The sequence below is a fragment of the Sander vitreus genome, chromosome 9, assembly GCF_031162955.1.
Source record: "Sander vitreus isolate 19-12246 chromosome 9, sanVit1, whole genome shotgun sequence".
Classification (NCBI taxonomy): domain Eukaryota; kingdom Metazoa; phylum Chordata; class Actinopteri; order Perciformes; family Percidae; genus Sander; species Sander vitreus.
This window is the reverse complement of record NC_135863.1, coordinates 22,873,478-22,901,314: the sequence shown is the minus strand read 5'-3', so window position 1 is coordinate 22,901,314 and position 27,837 is coordinate 22,873,478. Positions and strand designations below refer to the sequence as shown.

The 27,837-nt window shown below is 42.3% G+C and overlaps 1 protein-coding gene across 3 annotated transcripts; it reads left to right on the top strand.

The window, feature by feature from the left end:
• On the top strand, nucleotides 1–27,837 carry ipo13b (importin 13b). 3 transcript variants are annotated; one of them, XM_078259374.1, is made up of 23 exons: nucleotides 1–24; nucleotides 1,083–1,169; nucleotides 9,234–9,359; nucleotides 9,475–9,831; nucleotides 10,550–10,803; nucleotides 13,484–13,624; nucleotides 14,737–14,878; nucleotides 15,589–15,755; nucleotides 15,988–16,108; nucleotides 18,008–18,155; nucleotides 18,301–18,482; nucleotides 18,733–18,759; nucleotides 18,941–19,075; nucleotides 20,735–20,887; nucleotides 21,301–21,381; nucleotides 21,494–21,631; nucleotides 22,398–22,494; nucleotides 24,475–24,527; nucleotides 26,073–26,139; nucleotides 26,332–26,390; nucleotides 26,528–26,617; nucleotides 26,759–26,940; nucleotides 27,061–27,837. In XM_078259374.1, exons 1-23 carry the CDS (start codon nucleotides 16–18, stop codon nucleotides 27,155–27,157), a joined length of 2,913 nt encoding a protein of 970 aa, XP_078115500.1. In that variant the 5' UTR covers nucleotides 1–15; the 3' UTR covers nucleotides 27,158–27,837. The 3 variants fall into 3 exon arrangements, with proteins under 3 accessions (XP_078115500.1, XP_078115501.1, XP_078115499.1); XM_078259375.1 differs by lacking the exon at nucleotides 1–24 and adding an exon at nucleotides 569–655; XM_078259373.1 differs by lacking the exon at nucleotides 1–24 and adding an exon at nucleotides 590–734.

The following is a 27,837-nucleotide window of genomic DNA, read 5'->3' as shown; positions in this document are numbered from 1 at the left end:
CCTGACTTCTTCCGTATGGGTGAGGTAAGCCTATATATGAATAGCCTATGTTATGTCTATTTTTGCATGTTTTGAAACATCCTTGATATTTTCAGGTAACGTTTAAAGTAAGACGCTTTTCAAAGGTTAATGGGGTACGTGGCCAACAAACAACATTTCTTTTTGCTAAACATTTGGTGACAACATTAGAGATACGGCAATTATCCTATATCTTCATAATGTGAGGATGGCATTTCATTCGATAGAGTGGGGAAATGCCGCATTCATATGTTGTTCATATAGCCTACGAGATTGCCGAACAGCTTTTGGTCGCAAAAATGGACAAAACGAGCTTCAAATATGAGATAGCAGCTATTTGTCTGAATAACCGAACATTTACGAAGACTAATAATGCATAACTAAAAAATAATGCATAACAGTACAACATTCTGTTAAATTTTCAGGTTTTAATATATTCTTCACCTTTAATATTTTGGGCACTTTAGAAATCGCTGTTTCATTTGCCGTGTTATTGGATGGTCCTTGACCAGTTACGCTGGGATTACGATATTTCCCACAGCGCCTGAATGTAGCAAAAAGCTCTCGGTGACGGAGCAGAGACAGAAAAGCGGCAGGGAACTGCAAGCATCGTCTCATACCGTCGCAGGACAGAAAGGTGTGAAAATATTAGTCCTCTCGACAGTCTAGTACACGGAGACGGCATTGTTTTGATAATGCTGTCACACTCTGAAAATGTTAGTATATCTGTCTTGCTTGGCTACATTTGGCACTATGGTAGCGTCAGGTTACATGTATTGCTACATTAGCTACTTTAGCGCTAGCATAGTGGCGCTAGCCGTTGCTATAGTATTTTCCTATAGTGTATGTTAGCGTTAGCTAGCCTGCTCTTTAGTTAAGCGAGCTAACTTTAGCTTGCCGGTTAGCTTCTCGTGTCATCCTTATGTCTAAATCTATGATATCGTCGTGCTAACGTCCTCATTCCAACTGCTACTGTGGGAAAATATTTGGAACTATCGATAAAGTAAGATGTAAGGCTGACTGTCAGCTCCTGAATGTGTTGCTCCTCTTTGATCATTTGACAGCTCCGTATCAGCGGAGATATGGAGACGCTGGGACGGATAGCAGCAACACCGGACGCCCTGGACTTCACGGTGGAAAACGTAGAGAAGGTGAGTTTTGGGACCACTCAGTCCTTGTCAGAAACCTATCAGCGTATACAGCACCGGATGTTTGTGGACTAAAGAAGTGGTCTTGTTTAAAAAGAAACAAACTTATCTGCCTTGTAACGTTAGCCACATAGCTAATATTTAATTATAATAATGTTTACAGTACTGATTTCGTCTGGAGAGATGTCTTTACGTCTTTAAATTAGTCTTGGCTGAATGGCTAATGTTTAGAAAGAATGATCAGATGATCATCATAATAACCCGCCAATTCTTTACAATCTCTGTTATTGTAAAATGCTTGTCTGGGTCTTGTTTTTCTCAGTTGGGTTGGGTATATTTGTGTGTTTGTGTGCGTACGTGCGCGTGCATGCGTGCTTGCTTGGCAGTGTTGAGTGTGGCTGCCAGGTTGCTGTGATGAATCTCCCTGCTGGGTGGCCACTGACTCGAACACGAGGGGATGGGTGGGGAGACAATGGGGAGGATGGAGAGTGAGAAAGGTGCTCCCGTGGATGAGCAGAGTCGATGAGATGGATGAGGGGAGGGAGGGTTTGGATGAGGGGAGGGAGGGTTGGGATGAGGGGAGGGAGGGTTGGGATGGGGTCGACGTCTGTGACAGTGCTAGTAAAGAAAGGGGGGTTGGGTGGGGGGGTTGGGTGTTGGGGGGGGGAGCTGGGCGATGCGACAGAAATGATTTAGAGGCAGGTTTCAGGGAGAGAAGCACATTACTGTTGGGGAAATAGCTTGGTACCTGATACTGGGGTTTCTGGTGTAATGAAGGAGGGAGAAGAATGACAAACAATGGTCAAGGTCCTGTGTCACTGTGGATAATCTCCTTATTCATTTGTTCATGTTTCATGTCTACAGGTGAAGAAAGTGGTGCTCTGTTATAATTTAGGGGTGGCAAATGCTTGATGGAAGTTGCTAAAAATGTCCTCTCATTGTTCACATTAATGAAGTCAGAGAAAATACTAGAACATATATTGTATGCATACCTAAGTGAATGTATAATGCATATAACTGGGAGGATTATTCATATTTTGTTATCATGTATTAGGGTAACCTTTGTGAGTGAAGATTTGTAAAGATACCCAACCTTATAGATTTACATGGGATTTTTCAATAGATCAAGCTATCTTGTATTGGGTGTGAATTTGTACAGTTTAAGGTGCATTTTCAGATCCTGTTAAAGCACTCAGTCTATGAGGCTATGAGAACTTTTGTAATAACACCACATTTGCATTTCCTAACTAATATATATATATATATATATATATATATTCTTCTTCTACGACTTAGCTATATTTAGAAAGTACATTTAGACTATTGGGGTAATGATTTTCTTTTCTTTCCATATTTTGATTATTCTAGATCATCTGGCTTGACATATTTGTACGTAATCAGTTATGGAATCAGCATGATGCTGTTTATTCACTGGAATAAGAGCGAGACCATAGGTTTATAGTACCTGCACCTAAAACTTAATGCATTTTGAAAATGAGACATTGCTTTTACCTGTAACTTTATTGCCTTCTCTGCCAAACAGTCAAATCAGGTAACTGTAATATATACACACTAGCATCAGACACCTCGTAGTGTTGATCAAAAGAAAGTCAAATTGCGCTTCCCATAAGATGAGAGCACCATTTTCTAGAAGAGTGAAATAAAAAAAGACCAGCAGTGCAGAAATGTCACTGGCTACGTTTACATACACATACAAAAAAGACTTATTAATATTCCTACTAAGCTGTTCACATGGCTAATGAAAATTAATTTTCACCTAATATTTCCGTTTACATGCAGCCGTGCAAAATAGGATTCTTTTCGAAGGTGGACTTGTTAGACCGTGTGCACACACCCTTCCTCTTTCATTCCTTCAACCACCTTGAAAAGGTTGGCGTTGAAATATTTGCACATATCCATAAACCTGTTGGTATCCAAGTCTTTCATAATGTTTAAAATTAGGTGTTTCTCCTTCCGACCAGAAATGTGGCGCTTTTTTTTTTTTTTTTTTTTTTTACCCCAGCCTTGCAAAGTTTTGGCTAGTTGGTTTGTGTACAACAACCACAGCAATGTACAGAACTGACTGTAAGCCGTACACAAGCAAGAGGCCACAAACTGCGGTAAAAGACCGTGTTGAGACACACTTCTTAGTGGGCATGCAAACGTAGTCACTGTTGTTCAGTGGGATGGTGGAGAGTGTGTGCGTGTTGTATACAGTAAATGGTGGTGGAGATGATGGTTCCTGGCCCAGTATTTGTATGTGTCCAATAGAAAGCTCTTTGTTCAATCTTGGGACTGTGAAACAATGTACCACATTGTCACTGTCTTTGCGTGTATAATGAATGGGTATGTGTACTGCATCACATTTCCGCTCAAATATAATTAGTCTTGTCTAGAACCACTATTTCAATATTCCAAGCAAGTGGATTTTAGATTAATTTGGAGCTCTACACTTTGCTGTGAAATAGTATGCTGTTAGAATTTAGTCATTTGCATGTGTCCCCCAAGACAAACAACTACTGTACCACCAGAAAGAACCGGAGCACAGTACTGGGCCAGTGTGGGTCTGCATCTTGCTTAAGGGAACTTTGCCAGGGCGAAGTGCACCTAGTCTCCTCTCTCTACCCTCACAGGATACTTTCCATAGGAGGTTGTCAAGGTCCATTCATTAGTGCTTAGCTCCCAGGCCCTGCCTTTTGGAAACTGTGTTTATGTAAAGTTAGGATAAGCTGTATGTAACAGTAAGTGCTGTCTTCTTATGAAATACTTTAATGGCATTTAAAAAGCAGAAGAGATGGGTTATGATGCATAGTGTATTGAGTAGTCTTGTGGTGGCTGGAGAGGCTGTTTCAGAAGGAAAAGAGGGATTGTGGTGGATTACCATCCAGTCATTGATAGAAATGTATATGGGTTCTATGTGTATTATCAGACAAATAGCAACCACAACAATTTGTAGTTAGCTGGATAATAATTTGTCATAATAGACCATATAGCTACGTTACTGACCTACCTGGGACGGCATCGTAGCTCTGCTCGGGTCCTGCAGGTCACACAATGTTTCATTGTTCTACAGAGAGAAGGCGATAATTAATACAGCTCCATTGAGTACGGCCTCACTAAGCCTACATGATTCCCATGGCAAATTAGCTCAGTAACGTAGCTACAAGTTTTAGATAACGTTAAATGCTAACTTTCACAGCTTTACTAGCTAGCTAGTAACTTAACACAACGAAACAACAAACGTCTAGTAACCATGCTTGCAACGTGTGTATATATATATATATATGATCAATACTTACACTTTATTAATCTTGTAGGAATCCGCTGTGGAGTGGTTTGTGTGACCTCCAAAGTCTAACGTTAACTGAACTGTCATTCAAACGCACTCCAAAAACTCATTAGCCAATGGGGACGCACCCCTGTAAGACCCGCCCACGCGAGATGTTTGTGCCAGAATTGCAAGCAAAGACTTTGGAAGCGCAAACGAGAAAGCTGGGAACAAAACTGCAAACGTGATGGAGAGAGCAAACGACTGATCATTGAGAAATAAGCAGAGGGAACTGTAAACAAAAGGACATAATATCAAACAAATAAAATACCAATAGTTTACGGCTACACAAATGTTTTGTTTGCAGGTTTCAAGTTCTGAATTATTTGGTGGAAATTGTTCATGTAACTGAGGTTTGCATATTGAGACACTTGGTGCAAATGTTTGTTGTTTGCTGTGCACGTGCTGAGATGTTATCACTATTGGTAACATGATATTCTTAATTTCTGCCTTGGCCGTGTGCTGTCAACCACCCGCGCACACTCTCACGCAAACATTAATCATCATTCCTCTACATATCTTCATATCAGTTATAGCACAGTGTCATGATGACATACCTGTCAAGTATGCCGTTTTGGCCGGGAAAGTCCCGTATTTTACCCTTCTTTCCCGCCGTCCTCTCGTATTAGTATTTTCCCGTAAATCTCCCGTATTTTAACCTGCGTTATTAAAAAATAATAATACCCCGGGCGGAGTAAAAAAACAAAAACAAACATTCCCAATCTGAGCTCTGTCACTAGCCTTGCGATAACTGCCACCTGCAGTAGCCTACTACAAGTACTGTAGGTGGCAGTTGTCGCGAGGTTAGTGTGTGAGGTCAGATGATGAGTGACAACGCAGGAAAAAAAACGGAGACGGATGATGGACGCTACGACCGAGACGGAAGGCACTCCTGCCAAAAATTTGAAACCCTCATGTAAATACCGCGATCAATGGGACAGCGAATTTACTTTTCTGAAGAGGAGCAGGGTGGGGGACAGTCACGCGTTTTGTAAGTTTTGTAACTGCGACTTTAGCATCTCACACGCGGGAAGGAATGATGTATGTCAGCACAAGAAATCCACCTAGCACAAGCACGGGCTAGAGGCACAAAAAAAGAAAATTTCCCTTATTTTCAAATCCAGAACTTGACAGGTATGCATGATGGGTCAGTGGTGTGATGATGCCTTCTGCAGTACAGCAACAACACTGCCCTCCCATTACTACAATGACTTTGAGTGTGACATTCTAGTGGACAGATGGCTCGAAAAACACACTGACGGCACACACACACGCACACACGCACACACACACACACACACACACACACACACACAGACCTATGGCAGTGAGATGCCATTACCCGCTGTGTGTGAACACAGTGTGCAAAGACAAAATGTGTGTGTAGGCTTTTTCACTTATGCCTCATGTGGGGAAGGAGACATTTTTATAATGTTTACAAAAAAAGCCATGCTGCCACCTGTTTCTTTTCATCTACATCTCCTTTCTTGCACTTGCTAATCATTTTAATAAGGTAAACCATATTTGTCAATGGCTCCTGCCTCATTTATGTGCTTCATATTTGTCCTTGATATTTTGCATAGTATAGGTATTGTAGTGGTCTTTTATTAATGCAGCTCAGCACCTACACTATAGTTATTCTCCTGGGCTTGGCAGTGAGCACACAACACAAGTGTATACCATTTACAGTAAATCCGTGGTTATGTGTGAGCAGATGGTGCATCAGTCTAACTGAGCCATGTTTTTTCATTTGCATCCTCTGCTTCCTCCTGTTGGAAAGGGACTGTAGAGGAGGCTAATGACCTTTGACAGTGTCTGCCAAGAGAGCATGCCATCCTGAAGCCAGGTGGTTCAGGCAGGTTGCCACCATCTGTAGATATAATTAGTTGTTTCAGTTGCATTGGCTGTTTCAGTTGCATTAGTTGCTTCTGGTGCACATAAGCACTACTGTTTATAGGGGTGTGCATGTGTTTTGCTTGTTTTAAGAACCAATTAATGATGGGCAATTAAAGTTAGTTGAGATAACTGCTGCATGTCTGGCGTGACTTCTAGGAGGAGACGGGCGGTGGCTCTTTGTGAGAAGATTAAAGCAGCAAAATGAACAGACTGTTTTGTGCCTCGTCTTTTGATAATAAACCCAGGAGGAACAGACACGCTCAGACACAGACACATCGCCTTTTGGGATTGGATAAGGAGAGGTCTGCGATCACACAGTGGACTGCGGTAATGATCCACTGCTGCTTTGAACTCCGATATCACAGCTTCATTTACAGAAAGGGTAGAATGAGGCAGACTAACAAAAAACATCCTAATTCTTTTTAAAATGAAGGCCTGATAATGATCCATAGAAAGACCCTGCCAAATCATAACAAAAGAACCCATTGATATTTCATCAGTTCTTTCATGCAGCTCTGTCTATAGAAATCTGTTAACATTTAAATAAGAGTAGTAGGTGCAGGGGTTTTTCCTTCAAGCTGTTGAAAGTGCAACGATTCTCATAAAAAGCTTAACGTGGCTGTCGAGATGCTAGACTACTGAGACCTACCAGCGAAGTCAAAGCTGCACATACTATACCTGCACCTATAGCTGTCTCTTACACACACATGTACAAATGCCACCTGACTCTCTACGAACTGTCGTCGTCTTCAGATTCTGGTACCGTAAGTGGAAATTAATCTTTTCAGATTAATTTAAATAAAAAGGTTGTAGATGGATCCGGTTCAGGCTGGTCCTCATCCTCAACACGTGCCTTTTTCAGTCGCGGAAAATACTGAAGCAGCAAACATTCAGTGTAAGAGGAAAAATGAAACGTTATTTATAATACGTTTATTTGATTCACAGCTGCTACATATAGTGTTTTGCGTGCATGCGTGTGACACAAGTGACAGAGAGACGGAGGAGAGCAGGGAAAGGAAATACAGCTGAATGTGTTTTAAATAGTGTTTAAAAAAAGAATAATGAAACGCAGTGTGCGGCGGCCGGTGTTGATAGTGCGGCACACCGCCACACATTAGTCTATGTGTGGGAAACACTGTTTATTCATCCTACCTTGTTTGACAACCTAAAATGTCTCTGATGAGGGAAACGGGAGAAATGTAGTTTTTAGAAGGAGAGCGAGAGCTGAGGGGTAGAATGAGGATGAACACTTAAGGTTGGAGCGAGGTGAATTGAGAGAGAGAAATGAGAAGGAAGAAAGAGGAGAGAATGACTGCTGGTGGAGGAATTTATGTGAGCGGGGGTAAAGACAATGATCAGAAGCTTGCAGAATGGATTTTTTCCCCGTGTTGCTTGTCAGGCACTTAGTGCTGTGTCTGTGTGTGTGTGTGTGTCTCTCTCTCACGCACGCACGCACGCACGCACGCATCTGGCACTGCCAGGATTAGAGGTGTCTGTTTAATTAATGCTCCCTTTTACCCTTCTTCTTTTATTTCCCTCTCTCATACTCATCCTTCATCTACTTTCTCTTTGGCTTGCTGCACCTTCTCAGCTGAACTTAGCCCCGCCCACAACATTTGAGGTCGGGAAGTTCAGTCTGGACTTGATCCGTTGAGGAGCAACTATGCTCGAACCAGAGCTGTTCGGACCAATCAAATTGTCAGGGCGGGCTTTATACGATGATGGACAGATGATCAACAGTAACGTCTCTCGCTCTCTCTCACACACACACACACACACACACACACACACACACACACACCGTGTCCACCACAAATTGCTTTCTAATCTGTGGGAAACACTGAATTTGTTTACATTGCGTCTGTTATAGAAGATATCGACAGCGCATTCATTTCAAAATCCTCAAACGGCTCGTCTCAGCTCGACTCAAACCAGCTGATGGTGTCGCTGCGACTCAGCTGTTCAAGTCCGCCGTTATATGGTCGTGCGAGATAGAGAGTGACTGAAGAGAGAGAGCGGCGTTAGAACAAAGCCGTGAATCGGAGAAATAAAACGTGTTTTCACCGATTCATCACTAGAAATGCAACTGTAGCAAGCTTCTCACTATCACTAATAGTTGCATGTTATCCACATTCATATTTAGACGAAACAAATGATATATCCAGCTACAAAAAAGTCTAAAAGTCGAAGTTAGGACGGAAGTGCAACAAGGTTGCTATGGAGACGATGCACCGTCTCGTCTCATTGGTGGTGTTGAGTTCTGTTGACAGTTGAGTTCCGTTGCTCTGATTGGTTGTAGGTCTATCCAATGAGTGCAGAGGAATTTTCTTTCCTGGTTCGGTTGAAACACGCCCCATAATCACATCCCAATGGAGCAGTATCAGACTCGCATTCTGACTAGAATCTGAGTGTGACGACGTCAGGCTAGCCCCTTCTTGTTCTCCCTGCACTCAAGTACTCAAATTAGCCTGAGCTAGACAGAGAGTGCTGTTTTCAGGTCATCGCTTTCAACATTGTTCAGGTTTTTCGAGGTAAACTGTTCACTGTGTGTCTGCGTGCTTGCCTGGTTGCGAGTGAGAAAAGATGCTTTTTTCTCAAGGTAACAAGCTCTTTCCATCCACCAGAGCTTAAAGGACTGTGTTTCTCTTCTCTCTGCTGGTCTGTTATCTCTGACACCCACTGTTGTGAATATTTGTTGTGTATTTGTGTAGTTGCAACCAGTTCTCAAATGGAATTTGTTTGTACAAAGTTGTTTAACCCCCTCATTGTTTAACCATCCACAGATTGTACGGATTCTTTGACTTTTCTCTCTCATTATTCTCCTCTTTCTTCTTTATTCCTAGGCCCTTCACCAGTTGTACTACGATCCCAATATAGAAAACAAGAATCTGGCCCAGAAATGGCTTATGCAGGCTCAGGTCTCGCCTCAGGCCTGGCAGTTCTGCTGGGTCCTACTGAGCCCAGATAAGGTACACACACACACACACACACACACACACACACACACACACACACACACACACACACACACACACACACAAGCAAAGAATTTTGTGTCATTTGCATTCATCTTATCTCTCACAGGTGCCAGAGATCCAGTACTTTGGTGCTAGTGCGCTTCACACCAAAATCTCTCGCTACTGGTCAGACATCCCCACAGACCAGTATGAGTCTCTAAAGACCCAGCTGTTCTCCCAGATTGCCTGCTTCTCCTCCGGCTCCAAGATGGTGCTTACCCGGCTCTGTGTGGCCCTGGCCTCTCTGGCACTCAACACAATGCCTGAGGCCTGGCCTGGCGCAGTGGCAGAAATGGTGCGGGTGTTCCAGGAGGAGGGGGGAGGGGTGGATGGCCGGGCACGCTGCCTGGCATTGCTGGAGCTGCTCACCGTCCTGCCGGAGGAGTTCCAGACCAGCCGCCTGCCGCAGTACAGAAAGGGACAGGTACGTACCTTGGTGGTCACCTGTGCAATATTCACAGTTTCTTTTTTTTTTTATATTGATTAATTTGTTTGTCAGTATGTATCGGACCTCAATACTTTTCTAGAACCTACTGAAATGACTCTATAGCGCAGAGTACTGAAGATTGTCAAGTACCTAAAGCTGGCAGTGAATGCTTTGTCAGCTTCTTGGTCTTGATTATTTACTCTTTAACCAGATATTCTCAGATAAATCATTTAAATCTGCTGTTTTATGCCAGAAATGTTATTGAACAGCTTTATTGTACAGCTCCTAAAGAGCCTGGGCTAATGTGGTCTAGCGTGACTCACAACACTCAATGGTTCCCTAACCTGTGCCTCCTCCCACTTCACAATCAATTGGAACAGTGTTGTGTGGGTGTCTATTGAACATGTTTGAAAAAAATACATTACCCTATTTCTAGTAGGTTATTTCTTATTTTACCAGTTTTAATTCTCCACCTTATTTTAGTTTTTACTCCCTAACTACTCGTTAATGTGTGTGAGAGAGGGAGAGAGAGAATCAATGCGCTGCACGCAGCTCTAAGATTCTACCCAATTTAAATAGTAAACAAATCTATATGTGGAAGTCAATGTTGATACTGTGGTGTGCCGCCACAGCGTATGGAAAACACTACTTAAAACGAGCCTTCTTACAAAGCGATACACTAGCAGTCTAACCCTCATTATCACCCTTCGTCTAGGTTCGGGGCGCCCTGGGCCGTGAGTGGGGGTCAGTGTGTCCCTTACTGCAGCAACTGCTGAGAAGGACAGATAGCCCCGGGGCGGTGAAAGCTCGTGTGCTGCGCTGCCTGTCATCCTGGGTGCTGCTGGATGTGCCCCTCAACGAGAGTGAAGGCCTGGTGCAAGACTGCTTCAGTGCCCTGCCTGACCCAGAGCTCTTTGACACAGCGGTAGAGGCAATCGTCAACGCCATCTCACAGCCTGACTCCCAAAGGTGTTTACAAATGGGTGACAGTGTGCACTCAAAACCCAAGAAAAGGCACAAAAAAGAAATAAATAATGATACTACTGTATGGCATGAAAGCTTGTCATGGTTTTGACTGGAGAAATTACACTGGTGCAGAATGGAGATGAGAGAGGGTGAACAGAGGGGGAAAAGAAAAAAAGATGCATTAGCCAAGGGCAGGAAACGGGCATGGTGGGCACTGGAAGGGCATCAGGGAGGGATGGATACCGGGTAAGTTGACAGCCAGTGGGAGGAGAGCATCATTTCTTGGTTGGCTGGCGTTACTATGGTTACAGAGCTGGGGAGAGATGTCATCATGCCCTGGTTGATTCAGACATGGCAGGCAACTATTACCCCTCCCCTAGAGAGAGAGAAAGAGAGAGAGAGAGAGAGAGGGCGTTTGGGACGGGTTGATACAAAGGGTGCAAGTGTGCGAGTGTGAATTTGCTGCTGACAAGTCAGTTTAAACATGCTCACATTTAGCAGAGCAGATGGTGGGAAGACGATTAATGGCAGCGGAGTAACAGGTAGAAGCAGCAGCAAGTGTTGCTGGGCTCCTATAGGTAAGAGTAGGTTAGGGAGAGATTGGATTCTGCCTGTGTTGGTCAGGTCCTCCCAAAATTCTTGACTCTCTCATTAGCAGCATCTCTTGAGACACATTTGGCTTCTGTTCTTGACAGATCATTGTGTGATTTATGGGTTTATATTACTACCTATAATGTGTGTGTCGGTGTCTATGAGAAAGAAGGAAAATAAATGAATCTATTAGAAAACCTGGTGCGAGGTTTTTTCCACCACCCTCTCTAGGAAGTTGTAGCCCACCTTTTTCCATCTGTAGATTGTAATGTCTTTGTTTATTCTTTTTTATCTTGTCTCCCACTCTGCCTCTGTTTCTTTGTGCTCTTCTTTTCCCCTTTCGCTTCTCTCACCATCAGTACTAAGCCCTCCTCCCTGTCTCTTGTTCTCTCCCTCTGTTTAAACCCATTACAGTCAACTCATTTGGGGGGGTGGGGGGGAGAGATTGCTATTGGTCCAGCTGCATCCTGTTGCTAGGCAACCCATTTCCCCTGTCTTGGAGTGTTGCAGTAATTGCAGAAAGGATCAGGGGGAGGTGTGGTGGTGGAGGGAGAGAATAAAGGAGGAGTCAGGATGGAGGCAGAAAGTGTATAACAGTAGGGCAGAGACCAAAAGAGGAGAGGACAGGCTACTATGAGCTAGAGGAGAGGAGACTGCAGCACACAGTCTCAGAGGAATCTGCAGAATGTCTTCTTTCATGAGGGGAATGGGGAAATGCGTACAAACCTATTCTGCCCTTTTGTTATATCACATACACACCCAGGCCGTTACCCAGGCTAAGAGTGCATGACCTGCATTTCCAAAGCACCTTGTTAAAAATGAATGATCTTCTGAGTGCATGAGTGCAGTCTGCTACTCACATAAATAGTCGGTCCCTGCGCTGCTCTCACAGAGTTACTCGGGCACCCTGCACAGAGGATGTAGGCCAATACACACACACAGGTTTCTGGCTTATTTGATGGAGGCCAGATTCATACACATCACATCTCAGCAGGGTGGAGCTTTCGCCCCTGAAGGCTGAATCAGTGTTGGTTGCTGAGTAGGAGACTCAGCTTTATGACGGCGGACCATAGATCTGGCTTCTCTGCTTATAAGGTGTCCTGAGGGAATTGCTTCCCTGGGCCGCAGTACAACATGCATTTAACCTGCTGACCACTATTTTTGTTGACTAGTACTGTTCTATAAGGTAATTCGCTAATGCCAAAACAGTTAGACCAATTGATCATTTGATCGACAGCAAACTAATCAACATCAGTTTTGTTTATTGTATAATTGTTAATTTAAAAAGCAAAAATCCTTATTGACGTTCTCATGAAAGATGGAGCACCGCCCGCCTGCATACCACAAAACCCCTCTGAGACTGACACACATGTAATATGGTTAACATTTAAGGCATTCACATATGCACTTAATCTCCTCCGTGACATTCAGGCGCACATACACGCACGCCCTTCATCTCCAAATGTCACCCCTTCACTTGCTGTCGTTAAGGATGACAGGAGGATGTTGTCACATGAGTAGATGTGAGCCTGTGTTGAGGAGCGTGTGTACTAATGTGTCTATGTAGGTTTGTGTGTGCGTCAGCACATGCGTGTGTTTTAGCCGAAGTGAGGGAAATATTGACGGCTGAGACCGCAGGAAGAAGACAGAATAATAACTGACAGCAGTGAAGCTCTGAGCTGGAGCTTTGAATAGATTTTCTGGTTCCCTGGTAGATGTGAGGGTTTTTTTAGGGTGGGTGTGCTGGATCAGAGGTCGGACTGACTTGGACTGAGATATGATTTGAAATAAACGCTTGTCTTGAGACGGAGCAGTAAATACATCAACCTAGCTGTTAGCGGTGTGAGTCAGTTTGATATTCACCAGTGGATGCTCCTTGGCTGTGTGTGCTATGTCCTCTCATGTGTACAGCACTGTATGTAATGCTTCTTTTTTTTTCTTTTTCTTTTTTTTAAACTTGTTTTCTTTAAATGAACTGGACTTCTGACAGACTAACTGTCAATTCTGGTGTTTCTTTGTGTGTGTGTGTGTGTGTGTGTGTGTGTGTGTGTGTGTGTGTGTGTGTGTGTGTGTGTGTGTCCATGGGTTGTAGATATGTGAACACTTTGCTAAAACTGGTTCCTCAAGTGCTGGCCCTCCAGGAGCAGCTCAGAGAGGCGGTTCAGAATGGAGACATGGAGACCTGCCATGGTATCTGCCGTATCGCCGTTACACTGGGAGAAAACCACTCCAGGTGTGTGTGTGAGAATTATTCTTGTGTGTCAGTTATTATTAATAAGTCTTAGTATGGTAATATAATGATACAAATATTGTTCAGTTTTTAATATAATCTCAACAAAGTAGCCAGCTACAGTGGCACTCATATATGTATGAACCCATGCTGAAGTTGACTAAAAAGAGGAATAAAAAAAAATCATCTTTTGGAAATTGATCTTAATGCCTTAATTAAAAAAATGAGGAAAAATCCAACCTTTAAGGACACCAATTTTCTTTGTGAATGAATAATGTGTCGTAAATAAATAAATGTTCTTCCTTAAAATACAGGAGGCATAAGTCAGTACACCCCTATGTTAAATTCCCATAGAGGCAGGCAGATTTTTATTTTTAAAGGCCAGTTATTTCATGGATCCAGGATACTATGATCCTGATGAAGTTCCCTTGGCCTTTGTAATTAAAATAGCCCCACATCATCACATAGCCTTCACCATACCTAGAGATTGGCATGGGGTACTTTCCATAAAATCATCTCTCAATGCAAATCAAACCAGCTGTTAGGCTAACTGAAATAAAACCATGCCAATCTCTAGGTATGGTGAAGGCTATGTGATGATGTGGGGCTATTTTAATTCCAAAGGCCAAGGGAACTTTATCAGGATCATAGTATCCTGGATCCATGAAATAACTGGCCTTTAAAAATAAAAACCTGCCTGCCTCTATGGGAATTTAACATAGGGGTGTACTTACTTATGCCCCCTGTATTTTAAGGAAGAACATTTATTTATTTACGATACATTATTCATTCACAAAGAAAATCGGTCTCCTTAAAGGTTGGATTTTTCCTCACTTTTTTTAATTAAGGTATTAAGATCAATTTCCAAAAGATGATTTTTTTTCTTCTTTTTTTCCCTCTTTTTAGTCAACTTTAGCATGGGTTCATAAACTTATGAGTGCCACTGTATATAAGAGACACAGGTTTCTTAACTTTTAATTTGCACTGAAACAAGTCATGCACTATTGTGTCCCATGTCTTGTTTTCATGTGTTGCTGTGTCTACTGATTGAATGACACAGAGAGAGAAAGTTTACTTTTTCTCTTTCTCTCCGCTTCACCCACGTCTCCCTCTAGGACTCTGTTGGAGCAGGTGGATCACTGGCAGAGCTTCCTGGCTTTAGTCAACATGATCATGTTTTGTACAGGCATCCCCGGCCACTACCCGGTCAATGAGACCACCAGCTCGCTCACACTCACCTTCTGGTATACACTACAAGTAAGGAATGTTAAAATCTCATCTGTCCCGTAATGTTAAAGTGATGCTGTCAGGGTTCAAAATTAGCACCATCCACCAGCTTAATGCTGTTAAAATATGCTATTGGCTGGTAGATTTGCTTCACTCACCAGCCACAAAAACAATGGTAATCTACTGAGTGGCTGGTAAGATTTCAACATTCACTAGCCATTTGGCTGGTGAACGAAAAAGTTCATTTTAAAACCTGCTGTGGTAGTTTAAGAAATAAATGGAATAATATATTTTCCTACTGGCTTGATTTACCCACTTTTTTTCTTATACACGTAAAACCCGTCCACATAATAAGCTTTGCACATTGTAGTCAGGCTCGATTGGCACTGGCCTGAAACAGTCATCTTTAGAAAAACACTTCTCCCTGCACTTTGAATGAATGTGCTACTCACTGGTCTTTGTCTACAGTTTTCAGACAATACAATATGGCAACTTGTCTAAAGACATTCGCTTTATTCTCTTCTACCTTATTCGACATAAGTTTGAGCAGGCAGACAATGTTACATCTTAGATGATTGATCGTTTTCTTAGCGATAAATGAATTATAAATACTGTAAAATGCGAAATTCACTTGGTAATAGCCTGTATGAGTCGTAACATGTTTTTGGTCTGTAAAGTGCAGAAATGATGTTATCTTCCAGACGCAAGACAATTTCTTTTTCTCCTTACTCCATCCTCAGGATGAAATAATGTCATTTGAGTCGGATAAGCAGGCAGTGTATCTGCAGGTCTACAGGCCAGTATATTTTCAGCTGGTGGATGTTCTGCTACACAAAGCCCAGTTCCCCTCTGACCAGGAGTATGCATCCTGGTCCTCCGATGAGAAAGAGCAATTCAGGATTTACAGGTGTGTATGTGCACATCCCTGTGTTTTGTACATGCCTTTTTTTCCGCTGCACACTGTTGTTTGCAAGTGTTATAGAAATGACCCGCTGACAGGATGATTGGTCAGCATATGAGTGTGTTTTGCTCTAATAGACTCTCACTGGACTGGCAGCTGAGAGGGCAAAACATGTCTGAGATTATGTTCCAAGGGTGCATGCTCCTAAAATGACTGTTTGTGCATGTCTGTCCTTCAGGGTGGATATCTCCGACACACTTATGTACGTGTATGAGATGCTGGGAGCAGAGCTGCTGAGTAACCTGTATGATAAACTAGGGAGACTGTTGACTAACGCAGAGCAGCCCACATCATGGCAGGTGGGTGAGACAAACACAGACGAGCAAAGAAGAAATGTGAAATATTCAGTTTCTTCGAGTGTTGCACAGAAGCCAGTACTGAAAATGTGTCCTACCATTTGATAAACCATTGAAGATCAGTACTTTTTCTATTTTTAACATTATTATTATTAGAGCTGTAACAATTTCAAATTTTGCTGTACAATTATTTGATTCAGAAATAATTGCAATTAACAACATAATTGTCTCTTTTTTCTCTTTTTTTTTTTTTTTAAACAAATTGAAGTTTTGAATGAATTCCAGGATACATCTTTTGTTATATATCACTGTTATGTGACCCACATAATGTAGTAACACAAATACACAGCCTATAAAGTAAACCTAGTGTAAATATTGTCACCTATTTTTAATTTAGTCTTAGTCTTGTGCCAAATGTCCTTGTTAGTTTAAAGCTGCTTACACGCCAACCGTCGGCAGAAAAGCCAGTTGGACTGATCAAAAAAATGCCTCAGAACACACCAAAGAGACGAGACGTAATACGTCTCCATAACAGCAGGCGGCGCTAATCTGTATTGTCGTCCAAAAATGAAAACCGGCAGCTGATTGGACGACCGCGTCACGTTCTGGTTTCTCCTGAAATTCAAAGACAGACTGTCATGGCGGCTTGTTCAGAATACGATCTCATATTGTACTAAAATAGTTCACCGAAACGTGTTTCTGAAAACATTTTTAGCGAGAAATAGGCCGTGCAGTTGCTGAATCTGTCTTCATTTCAGATCTACAAAGGTCAGTTTAAAAGATTTTAGTCAGATTTTGAGAGACTCTAGTCGCGCTCATCCCGCTCCCCGTTTCCAGGTTAGCACTCTACCAATCAGATGGGTCATTTGAGTCCGACTGCCAGCAGTGCCCCCCCCCCCCTGCCGATTATACATGTCAAATCGGCCAAAATGAAGGCCGACGGCCCCTCGGACGGACGACGGCACGGAACACACCGAACAGACTCGAGTCACCGACCTCGCCAGACTGTCCGACGGCCGATTATCGGCTCGGTGTGTCCGGACCTTAAGTCACATTTAGTCATTCACATATCTTTTTTTTTTTTTAAGTCAAGTTTTGGTCGACTAAAAGTCTCGTCATTTTAGTCTAGTTTTAGTCCAAAGAAAACTCAATATATCTTAAGTTTTTGTCAAAACATTTGTCTTTTTTTTAAATAACAAATTATTTCTGAGATCATTTCTGATAACCATTTTATTTCTGATAACCATTTTAGTCAGAAATGATCATATTTTGAACAGCTGAATATTCTATCTCATGATGAAAAAGTAGAGACGATTGTAGGCGAAAATGAAGAGCGATTTTTATCTTGGTTTTTATTTTATGCAAAACATTTTAGTCTCGTCTTTTTTCGTCAACAATAATGCGTGTTCATTTCCTCTTAGTCAGCGTTTTTGGACATTGTTGCAGTCTCGTCTTCGTCTCGTCTTAGTCATGGAAAAAAAGGTCGTTGACAAACATATTTAGTCTCATCTGACGAAATTAACACTAAGTAAACCACGCCTCTTTATTATCATAAAACATTTTTTTTTTCCGACCAAGAATCACTTCTATAATTACAATATGGCATATCTAAACAAAATCAACAATTACCATGAGCTTACAGACCTTAGCTAATGTAAGCAATTCATTGCATGAGACAGTTATGTAATAATTGTTACAGGCCTAATTATTATATTGATGTTAGCTTGCAAGTCCACAATCTGAAATCTAAATAAACCTAGATTATTTTTAATGTTGATTTTGGGTTATTTTCACTTTATATGGTAATATAGTAAATTAATGAATTGTTTTCCGTCATTGCTGAAATTCCATATTTATCGACTAGTGATCAAAAAACCCACTGACGTCCTTCTCCTCCTCCAGCACACAGAAGCCTTACTGTATGGCTTCCAGTCCATAGCAGAGACGATAGATGTGAATTACTCTGACGTCATCCCAGGCCTGATAGGACTCATCCCCAGAATCAACATCAACAACGTCCAACTAGCAGACACAGTGATGTTCACTATAGGTGAGAAGTCATGGGTGGATTAAAAGCATCTCAGCACACGTCATAAATGTTCAAATAAATTTACGGTAAACACAGGTAGAAACACAGGGATTGTTTAAGTCCAGTTGTTTCTCATTCAGTATCTGAACTGTTAATCTCCCACTAGGTGCTTTGGCTGAATGGTTGGCAGACCACCCAGTGATGCTCAGCAGTGTCTTGCCCTTGGTGCTCCAGGCTTTGGGGAACCCAGACCTTTCTGTTTCTTCTGTGTCTACACTCAAGAAAATTTGTAGGGAGTGCAAATATGACCTGCCACCCTACGCAACCAACATAGTAGCTGTCTCTCAGGTACCTGTGTACCTCTTTTTTAAATATGCTATTGCTTTTTTTTCACCCAGTTGTTCCAAGTATGAGAGCCAATATTTTTATTTTTTTTAACTTTAACGGCTAAGACTTCTGTGATGTTCCTGCTTTCCCTAAATAACATTTACTCTTTGAAATCACTTCAGTTGTATTATTTTGGAGTTACCTTTTGTTTTGGATAGGTTTTGTTGTGCTTTCAACATAATAGAACCATCACTTTCTCTTTTCTCCCAAGGAGGTGCTTATAAAGCAGATCCACAAGGTCAGTGTGTGCTCTCTCCAGTTCCCTTTCTTTTTTGGTCTCGGCGCTCAAGTGGCATTTAAAAAAAGAATTGTGTAACATGTTTTCAGCCGTAGTCTAAAGAAGAAGTGTTGTGAAAAATGACTTTGAGCTCACCGCTTGCTTGAACTGAAGCTAAACATGCGATCATCTTTTGTTGCAGACGAGTCAGTGTATGTGGCTGATGCAGGCTCTCGGCTTCCTGCTCTCAGCTCTCCCTGTGGAAGAGATCTTAAGAAACCTTCACTCTCTCATCACCCCCTACATTCAGCAACTGGAGAAGCTAGCGGATGAGACGGTACGTACACAGGCCAACATGTTAACAGCGCGCACACACACACACACACACACACACACACACACACACACACACACACGCACACACATACAAACACAGAGCAGGCACAGCTGGACTCTGGCCAATAGGAAGAGGCATTGTTTCTGTGTGGTGTCACTGCAGTGGAACATTTCTCTGCGGGACCAGATTGGATTTGACCCTGCACCATGGGCTAGTGACTCACATGGAAGTAGCAAAGACACACTTTTTCTCTCACTTGAGCAAGCACACACGCACACACCACAGCAACAGAGAAGACAAATTGAGCTCAGAAAAAAAATAAAATAAAATGCCTACACAGACACACTTACAGTAGGTCATTCTTTTACATGTGCATGCACACAGTCACGCACAGTTATTTACCCTGTTTAAATGTCAGTTCTAATGGAGCCTGGATTTTCTGTCTTGAGTGTCACGCTGGATGGTACAAATGTGGAGCTGATGTTATCTAAAAATAAGCCGTTTGATATCTATTGTATGTGGTACAAAGTAGATTTTCTTTGGGTGGGGGGTGAATAGAGATGTCAGGTTAGATGAAGCTTCTCTCTGCGCGTCTGTCTCTGTCCCTGTCTCACCCTTCACACAACACACACAGTCACACACTGTCTCCCATACATTCATCCTCTCCGACTTCCTCCTCCTCTTATTTTTTTTCCCGTCTAGCTTTTTGATGTATCGGCATTACATCAGACTAGGAAATCGGGTGCTGTGTCTGGAGCCGGACAAATAGTGGCACCTAGTGGGAAGAGCTTCAGGTTACATTACATCAGGGGTGAATGACCATTATGTCTGACGGGGCTGACTGCAAACGCACCGTTCTTGCTGTAGGATGACTGTACAGTAACAGCAGCAACATTGTGAGAGGAGGTAGTAGAATGAAAGAGAGATGAGAGATGTGGATGCTCTTCGTAGTCTTTGGCTCTGTTACATCACCATGGAGACTGAGCAATGGTTAAACACTGCTAGTGAAAACCTAGCTAATGATTTTACGTGGTGTGTGTGTGTGTGTGTGTGTGTGTGTGTGTGTGTGTGCATATTCTGATGTGTGTCAGTGAGAAAACTGGTATGAGAACGACTAACTTCTTTCTGTCACATTGCTGAAATCCCTGCCTATTGACATGTTGTTTTGGTTTTTTGTGAAATGAAATCTGTTTTATCTACCGATTTTTGTTTTGTTGAATAAGTAATGATAATTATTTACTCTGTTGTTTACTCTATTTATTCTAAAAAGAAATATAATGACAAATGCCCAAAATTGTAAAAAGGTGAGCTGTCTTAAAACTGCCTACTTTGTCTCTAACCAACAAAAAAAAACAAAGTATTTAATGCAACTGGCTTAGTGGATAAAACCAGTGCCAAAATTGTGACTTATCAGCATCAACTATAACATATTTTTTGAACTGTTGTAGGCATGCCATCCATCCATTTTCACGGTTTCTCCTGTTCAGGAGTAGCTCACTTTTAAGGCTCGTTTGTTTTCCTAAATATTTTAGCAGTTCTTTTTCAAGGCAGGCACTATGCACTAAATGAGCCACAGATAGTTGAGCCAGAGTCAGAGTTGGGATTAGTTTGAGGAGGAAATTCCCAAATACGATTATCTGTTTCTTTTTCTTCTTTCAGCCCAATCCCTCCAATAAATTAGCAATCATCCACATCTTGGGGCTGCTGTCCAACCTCTTCACTACGCTCGACATCAGCAAGCAGGACGATGAGTCAGCAGACGGCTCAGCACCACCTGTCAAAACAGCCCCCCCTCCGCCTGGACCAAACCCAGTCAGTTCAGACACACCATCATTATTGTCATCTGTGGGGTTTAGTGATTGGACGAATACATTAAATATCAGCAACAGGCTTAATCTATGGATGATAGATATTGACCATATGTTCAACCTTAAGGCTTTGTAATCCAGCACACTGCATTTTGGTAGTCGTGAAATGCAGTGGGGCACATGGTGCTCGTAGCAATATGAGTTCACACACACACACACACACACACACACACACACACCATCGGCTATCGCTGTTTGGGGGGATCAGGGCGGTCAAGAGGAAATATTTGCCCTGTCACTCAACCATAGTCATTAGTAATTCTGCTGATACCTAATGTCTAATGCTACTGCTTGTTCATGACTTTTTATTCATTCATTTTTAAAGTGTTTTCATTTGTTGATTTGCGTTTTTTTCAGGTGGTGGTGGTTTTGCAACAAGTGTTTGCTCTCATACAGACTGTACTGAGTAAGTGGCTCAATGACTCGCAGGTTGTAGAGGTGAGTCATCGTCATGTGCAGCCACTTATTGTCAGACCTCTGCTTTTTAGGAAATCAGTTGACATAATCAGATAAGACATTTCAGTATAACTGATCTGATGCTGTCCCTCAGGCGGTGTGCGCCATCTTTGAGAAGTCAGTGAAGACTCTGCTCCATGACTTTGCTCCCATGGTGTCTCAGCTCAGTGAGATGCTTGGACAGATGTACAGTACAATTCCCCAGGCCTCAGCCCTCGACCTCACACGACAGGTACACACTCATACTTGTGCACCTACAAACACACATTAGTATTCTTCCTTTTAATACTTAACGTGCAGAGAGATTTGTCGGAAGGGGCTGTGTACAAGCTAATCAGCCACACACCACTGAGCCTAAGGTTAATGAGGGTACAGTAAAACTGTATTCATGACTTAACTCTCAAGCATTTGTTTGTCCACATAAACTAAACTTTACCTATGCCATAAGTTCCATAAATAAAATGAACTGACCCAGGTAGAGTTAACACAGGTAGATTTTCTGCAGGAGAAACCTAATTGCTTGTACACGTGGATCATAGCGGTGGATCTTTGCATTCAGACTAATTCAATCCAAACGCCAACTGGAACTGAAAATTATGCAAAAGAAAAAGGTCTAAAGTCTGAACAGTATCTTATTTGTAAAATTTAGACACATTTGCAAAAAAAAAAAAAAAAAGTCTGGGCTCTCACTACAGAGCTTGTTTGCTCACAGCGCTGTCAGTCCACCACAAAAAAAGGAAAATAAAAAGAATGATAAAAGGATACAGCATCATAAATCACCAATACACTCAAAACTAGCCATATTTAAAAAATAAAGGCAGAGGTAGGGGAAATATCTGATGCTAATCCGCTGTATGTTAACATAGGTTTCACAGTAATCAGGTTTCCGCAGTGTATGTATAGACATTTCTATACAATAACGTTTTCCTTACAATAACCTGGTTTCTTGTGTACAAGTGAACACAGTGAGTGTCTGATGTGAAGTCCTGCTGTTTCAGATGGTGCATATCTTTGCCAGTGAGACAGACCACTTCCCACCCATCAAGGCTCTGTTTGAGCTAGTTACCTCGGTAACACTGTCCATCTTTCAGCAAGGTACAGTAGGGGGTCCAGCAGGGGGCGGGACTGTGACATACTGTCAAATGTTTCTGTTCAAGTCAGCTTTTGAATGTTTCTGATCATATTTGATTTCACAGGTTTCAAAATCATATCTTGGTATAGCATTGGACAAAAGTGAAATTCTTAACACATTTGTAAAAATAAAAGTAAACTGTAAATTGTTAAAAATGCATATTATGGTGATAGACTCCCATTTCTTTCTACAATTGTAAGTGATGACTGACGTGCTGTTGCATTTCTAGACAGTATAACCGTTTTGTCAGTCTGACAAAAGGTTACGGGTCAGTGGACTCTGTTATCACAGTCGACCTTTAAACGTTTGCTCTCATTACTCATTAATGCAAGTGGAATCACAAAGTGGTCCGTCTGCTTGATGTGTTGAAGTAACAAAGTCTCAAATGATCATTTTATCGATGCAGGCTTCTGTTTTCACTGGTCACTGTTTCAGTCATTGTAAGACTATTACGGTTTGCTTTAAACCTATGTAATCAACACGCTGCAATGTTTTCTATTTTTATCAGCCTAATATTTGCTTATTTCATTTTTTTCATTTGTTTGGATTTACTGTTTCAGTGTTTTTTTGGGGGGTGGGGGGGGGTGTGCATGAAAATGACTTTCATTTTGTAAAGTGTTCAATGTTGAGCAGAAGTTTGTTAATGTGCGTGACCCTGGGGCCAGACTTAGGTTCTGATTTTCACTCAACATAAGATGGACATGAGTGAGATGGCTTGTACCAGCTCTGTCTGCCGCTCCCCCTCCGTTTGCGTTGTCCCTTCTTTCCTCTCCTCCTTTCCTGCTTTGACTGGTTAAATAAGGGCTGCCTCTCCTCCTGCCTCTAAACTCTCTCTTTTCTGAGCAGGTGCCTTTCAGTAGAGACAGTATCAGTACAGGATACAGTCACAACACAGAGACCACTAGTTTACTTCTGTTGGCTGGCATATAATATAGCAGGGCGGGGCCAACTCAATAGGGCTGCCGCCACTGCTGTGCTAGGATCGTAGCCGTGCTCTCCATCACAGCCCACTGAAAAAGCCCTGTATTCTCTCGAGGGGTTGTGTGTGGATGAGGGCCGGAGGGGGGGTATTAAGCAGGAAAACTTGTTTGGAGTCTGGGAACAGCTGGGCGCTTACTACAGACGTTTGTTCTGTTTCGTTACAAGTTTGCTGTTGGAGTCCTTCCAACATCAATCTTAAGCCTTCGGAGAAAACCATGTTTGAAAATCAGGAATCTTGATGTGGATTCTTCAGTCCAGAAGCTTCTACAGGAAATGTGTTTCATTGTGCATCCTATGCAATCTGCCATATTTTAAAAAGTCTTGTAGTCTGTGTCCAGCGTAAAGGGGGGGGGGGGGTAGTGATATATCAGAACCTATCCTGATCTTTGAGTGTGATTCATACGGATGGCTATGGGTTCACCTTTGAAGCAAAGGGGATCTTATTGGCCAGCTCTGAATGGAACCTTTACAGAAACCTCCTCCCCTGAGGCACAGTCTGAGAGGAAATGTGTTGCTTGTTGTTTGACCACACCGATGCCAGCGGTGCCTCGTGGGAAGGAGGTTACAGGGGGTTCATTCAGGTTTGGTGCCTCTTTTCCTCCAAACTGTAACAGTAACAGAGGTGCCTCCTGGGTTCCCACTCCAAACCCACTTTTGTTTCTTTAGGTTTGTTCTTTTTCTCTCGTTACTTCTTCCTTTTTTTTCTCTCCAAACAGACCCATGTCTTTGTCTTCTGCCTGTTTTTTGTTTTTGGTTGGTCTGTTCTACCAAGACTCTGCCAAAGCTTCATATGCCCCCTCCCCCTTCTCCCCTTCGTTCCTTACTCACGTGTGAATTATTTCAATGAAATATTTTTGAGTTCTCTTTTATTTCCACATGACTGTTGAATCTATTCAGTTGCTGTTTGTATATTATTCTTATTCTCTTATGATTTCTTAAGTTTCATCTTTATTATATTTTAGGACCCAGGGATCATCCTGATATTGTTGATTCATTTATGCAACTCCAAGCTCAGGTGTGTTTTTGGTTTCTTATTTCATTCACTTTGGGTTTCTCTCTCTCTCTCTTTCTCTCTTTTTCTAATTTCTCCCTGTTTCTCTGTCCTCTCCTCCCTCTCTACCTCTTTCTGTTCTTTGTTACTGGGCCCTGAGGTGTCCCATCACATAGACGAGGCAGTGGAATGAAACGTGAGGGGACTGTTTGAAAAAGAGACGTCAGTCTCTCCTCAAATGCTTTTGATTCTAACCGTCACCTCACCACACACGGTTCAGACCTCATGTAGGGTTTTCAGTTTACCTGCAGAAACCACCTAAATCAGTCAGATATGCTTATGAAAGTATACAAAGCATTGATAAAAAGCCAGGCCTTATCTTATATGTTTATCATTCTTACTTGTAATACTCATCCTGCGTTCAGTTAATTAACTGATGGGGAAACAACACTGGCAGAGATCTTAAATGGCCACTAAAAATCCCACTGCTGTGGCAAGGTGTTATGGACTCATGATTTGTCAATTATTATTATATAAATTTCTAACAATACTATTTAAACACGCTGTCACAGTAAGATGAAGACCTTATATTTCCAAAGTCTTCTCACTAGCTAAAAAAGTCTTGTTTTTGCTAGATATTTTGACTAGGTTTTGGAAAGATTTCATAAACCTAAGATTCAATTCTCATGACTCACAGAGGGACATCCCATCCTTCTATGAATAATCATATTGATTTAGTATACTGCTCCACAGGCAGCTTAGAAAAATGCAACACACTCAGCGCCTTATATGAAATATTTTAGTTGACGCGGCGCTCTTGGGAAGGTGATGTAACGTCGTCCGTATCGGCGTTGTGGTCCCAGGTGACTGGTTAGTCTCTGAGCCCAGTCCTCTGAAGTCATTCCAGCCCAGAGCCAATCAAAGCCAGAGTGAATTAATATTCAACTAATATTAATCAGATCAGACAAATTGGCTGATGGCTCTTCTGTTTTATATTTTTGTCTTCATTCTTCTTCCTTTGTTTTCTATCTTTGGATAGATCTGACCTTCATCTCTCTCCCTTTCCCTCTCTCCCTCTCTCCTCTCCTCCATCCTGAATGAGTTCATTATTACAAGATGATTATTTCTCTTTATCTGCACATGTTAATTACGTACACACTTCTGTTGCATATTCAATCCAGGCAACCAAAAACAAGGAAAAGTAATGTTTCAAATACAATTGATCTCAAGAAACGAAACCATCATTGCCTTTAGTTTGACTTAAGTTCCCAATGATTTCAAAGTTTGATTTTTTGCAATTTGTTTGTTATACCTGCTGAGTTCTACATTGGAGGATCTCTGTATGTGTTTGGATATAGTTTTTCCTAAACAGATGGAGAGAGTACTATAGCCTGGTAGGCAGATCTGTTCTCAGTCCTGTGTTGCTGTCAGATCCGGCTACCAGGCTGAGCGGGTATTGTTGATAGCAGAATTTTGAAGGAGCTTATGCAGTGGAAAGTGGTGAAGCAGTACCGATTGGGTCGAGCCATCACAAACATACTCTGTTTAATGCCTTTATCTGCCTCTTAGGCCCTCAAACGGAAGCCCGATTTGTTCTTGTCTGAGAGTCTTGACGTGAAAGCAGTGTTCCACTGTGGTAAGTTTGCACATCGTTTACACCCCCCCCCCCCCCACACACACACACACACACACACACACACACACTGTTCTGAGTGTTTTGCTACAGTTCCTGAGAATGATGTGCCTGTCAGTACAAACTGTAACTACTTGACACCATCCGTCAATACAGTTGTTTATTTATGGTTCTGACCTCCTCTCCCACTTCCAGGAGTTCTGTCTCTCAAATTTCCTGAGGCTCCGACAGTCAAGTCAACGTGCTTGTTCTTTGTGAGCAGAGCGCACACACACACACACACACACACACACACACACACACACAATGTAAAACCCTGCAAGAATAAGCATGTTTATAAATGAGTCATTTAGCGTTCAATGTGCTGATTGTCTCTGTGTTTCTGCCTTAGACTGAACTGTTACCCCGCTGCTCAGATGTGCCTCCAGTGGCCAGAGTGGTGCAGGAAGACGGAAAACTGTTGATCCAGGCCGTGCTGGAGGTGAGAAGCACCACATTAAGCGTTTACACGTCACACCATGGAAAGGTTTCATCATTTCACTGATGCTGCAGTCCAACTTTTCCTCCTCTCTTATTGTAATTGAAGTCCCTGTTGTCAAATTGCTTCCCCATCTCTCTCCAGGGCATCGGGGGCGGGGCATCTCGATGCCTGATGGACCAGTTTGCGGAAGTGCTTTTCTCTCTGAACAAGCACTGTTTTTCTCTGCTCGCTGTGTGGTTGAAGGAGGCCCTGCAGCCTCCTGGGTACCCATCATCACGGGTCACGACTGAACAGAAAGACAACTTCTCACATCAGATACTCAGGTAACACTGCTAGGCATTTGTTTACAGGCTTATTGGCTAACGAGTCCATCCAGTTGGCCATATTTATACTTTCTAATTGTGTGTGTTTGTCCCTTCTTTACTGCCTCCTCTGTCGTGCAGAGAACGAGTGAACAAGAGGAGGGTTAAGGACATAGTGAAGGAGTTCACACTACTGTGCAGAGGGCTCCATGGTACGGAGTATGCTGCTGAATACTGAAACTCTACCTTTGAACTCTCACCTAACCGGACCTCTGCCCTCAGCGCCAAACAGCTGGATGCCACAACGAAACAGTTCTCACAAACCCCATCAGCAAAGATATCATGAAATGATTGTAATAATAAACCTGCCTCCCCCTTACCCCCCCAGCAGGACAAGACATGGAACCATTCCAGCACAGACCTGCCATCAGATTAATGGACAAACATTAAATCCCTGGTGGCTTGAAGGGAGGCTGTCCTCTCTGCTCTTATTATTTTTTTTTGTTATTAGATGGACTGTTCCTCTTATTTCTTTGGAAGAGCTTTGAGCAGCCCTCCCAGCATGCTGCCTCTCGCCTCCTTCTATCTCTGTCGTGTTCTGCCTTTCTAGATCTTCCTGTGGTTCCTAGATTGTTTCCTGGTGATTAGCATCCATATGAAATGGTAGTGGTATCGTACGTAGCTACTTGACATTATTTTTCAAAATTGAAATCAAATAAATTATATAAATGTATATGTATACACATATGGAAAGATGGTGGTTGTCAGTCCTGCTGCTGCTAATGGGAAAAGAGAAGGACCAATGTCAGGAGGGGATTCTGCAGGAAAAATGACATTAATACAATAATATTTACTCACAACCATGCCCATGATCTCTGCATTTGCCAAATGATCTTGAAATGTTTTGTGAATTTGTCT

What these genes read in the sequence shown, in the direction of transcription:
- ipo13b (XM_078259373.1), top strand. Translation starts at nt 714, where the DNA reads ATGCTGTCACACTCTGAAAAT. An exon ending in CCTTCTGGTATACACTACAA is followed by an intron (nt 14,879 to 15,588) that starts GTAAGGAATGTT and finishes CTCCATCCTCAG; the next exon opens with GATGAAATAATGTCATTTGA. An exon ending in AGCAGCCCACATCATGGCAG is followed by an intron (nt 16,109 to 18,007) that starts GTGGGTGAGACA and finishes CTCCTCCTCCAG; the next exon opens with CACACAGAAGCCTTACTGTA.